Source organism: Colletotrichum abscissum (genome assembly GCF_030869225.1).
Source record: "Colletotrichum abscissum strain IMI 504890 chromosome Unknown Scaffold_502.1, whole genome shotgun sequence".
NCBI lineage: Eukaryota > Fungi > Ascomycota > Sordariomycetes > Glomerellales > Glomerellaceae > Colletotrichum > Colletotrichum abscissum.
In genome coordinates, this window is record NW_026850435.1 from 30 (window position 1) to 1,170 (window position 1,141).

Sequence of the window (1,141 nt, forward strand, 5' to 3'; positions counted from 1 at the left end):
GTGGACCGCGCAAATTCAGGTGAAGCTTCTCGCGGAATGCGGTTCCATCTGGGGATTTCAACCACGTGCAAAACCCGGATCTGAGCCTACAGCCAACTTCCTCCACCACTAGCCCAGCTGATAGGCCCGCAACGTCGTCAGTCTGGTCCGGCTTATTGGAGCATGAGCGTGTTTGTTCCAGGTAGGGTATGAGTATGGTGGTGTCATGAGGACTCATTTGCGATATCAATGAGCCAGGTAATCCTTTCTGTAAGAGTCAGCAATTGGCCCATCACGCGAGAAGGAAGTCATACTAGGATTCTTAATGGTAAAATATGAAGGTATCCCAGGTCTTCGACGCCTGGGAGATCGTATGAAGCCTCGATAGCCGCAGTAGCAACGTCTATTCCGCCAATGTGTAGATGTTCTTGGATGGTCCCGCATAGCAGCAAGTTCACGGAATAAGGAACGGCTGAGTCGAAATGGGTGAACGATGCCTGTCCCAAGTTGGCGCCGCCCACAGACTCCAGAATGATATGGAGAAGGGAGCAACAATGAAGCTCGCTGAAGTCCTCGCATGATGGAGCAAGAGCTCTGTTCTGAAGCGACAGATAGACATTCTCTTCAAGAATTGGTATAGCGATCATGCTACTATCGAGCAGCTCCCTGCATATAGCGAGGACTCCATAGAAGCGGCAGCGGGCCTCAAGTGAGGATCTCTGCTCACAGTCAGGATCAGCCGGCTCAAAAGAGTGTGCTTTCGGCCTTAGTGTTCTCACCCAGAGACGGTATGCCAGCATTGCCCACTTCATTGGCGTAGCTAAGCATTGTGAACGTCTTTCAAGAAACGATGTAAGCGCGGGAACCTGTTCGGTGGCAACACTCTTGAAAACCCCGCGGATAAAACGAGCTCGCGCCAGCATCACTGCTCTGTCATGACCCAGCTCTAGAACGTCGGCAGGATGAGGTACGAAAAGCTCGTATTGCAAATTCATCTCAAAATGGACTTTTTTGAGGTGGAAAAATTGGAGCAGTTCCGGCGGGGCAGCGACCTCCCAGTATTTGCGGTCGGCCGTAGGGCCAATGACAAAGAACTGTTCATGGGCGAGTGCAGAAATGAGATCTTGAGCAGAGTTGAAATATAATTGAGGCACGTAAATAG

At 50.9% G+C, this 1,141-nt stretch overlaps 1 protein-coding gene across 1 annotated transcript; it reads right to left on the reverse strand.

The window, feature by feature from the left end:
* Positions 1-225: 225 nt before the first annotated feature.
* Positions 226-791, reverse strand: CABS01_17235 (uncharacterized protein; the record flags this gene model as incomplete). The annotated part of the gene is made up of 3 exons (XM_060550562.1): positions 226-243; positions 294-698; positions 759-791. The coding sequence occupies 3 exons, from the start codon at positions 789-791 to the stop codon at positions 226-228; spliced, it is 456 nt and encodes a 151-aa protein (XP_060393679.1).
* Positions 792-1,141: the final 350 nt, after the last annotated feature.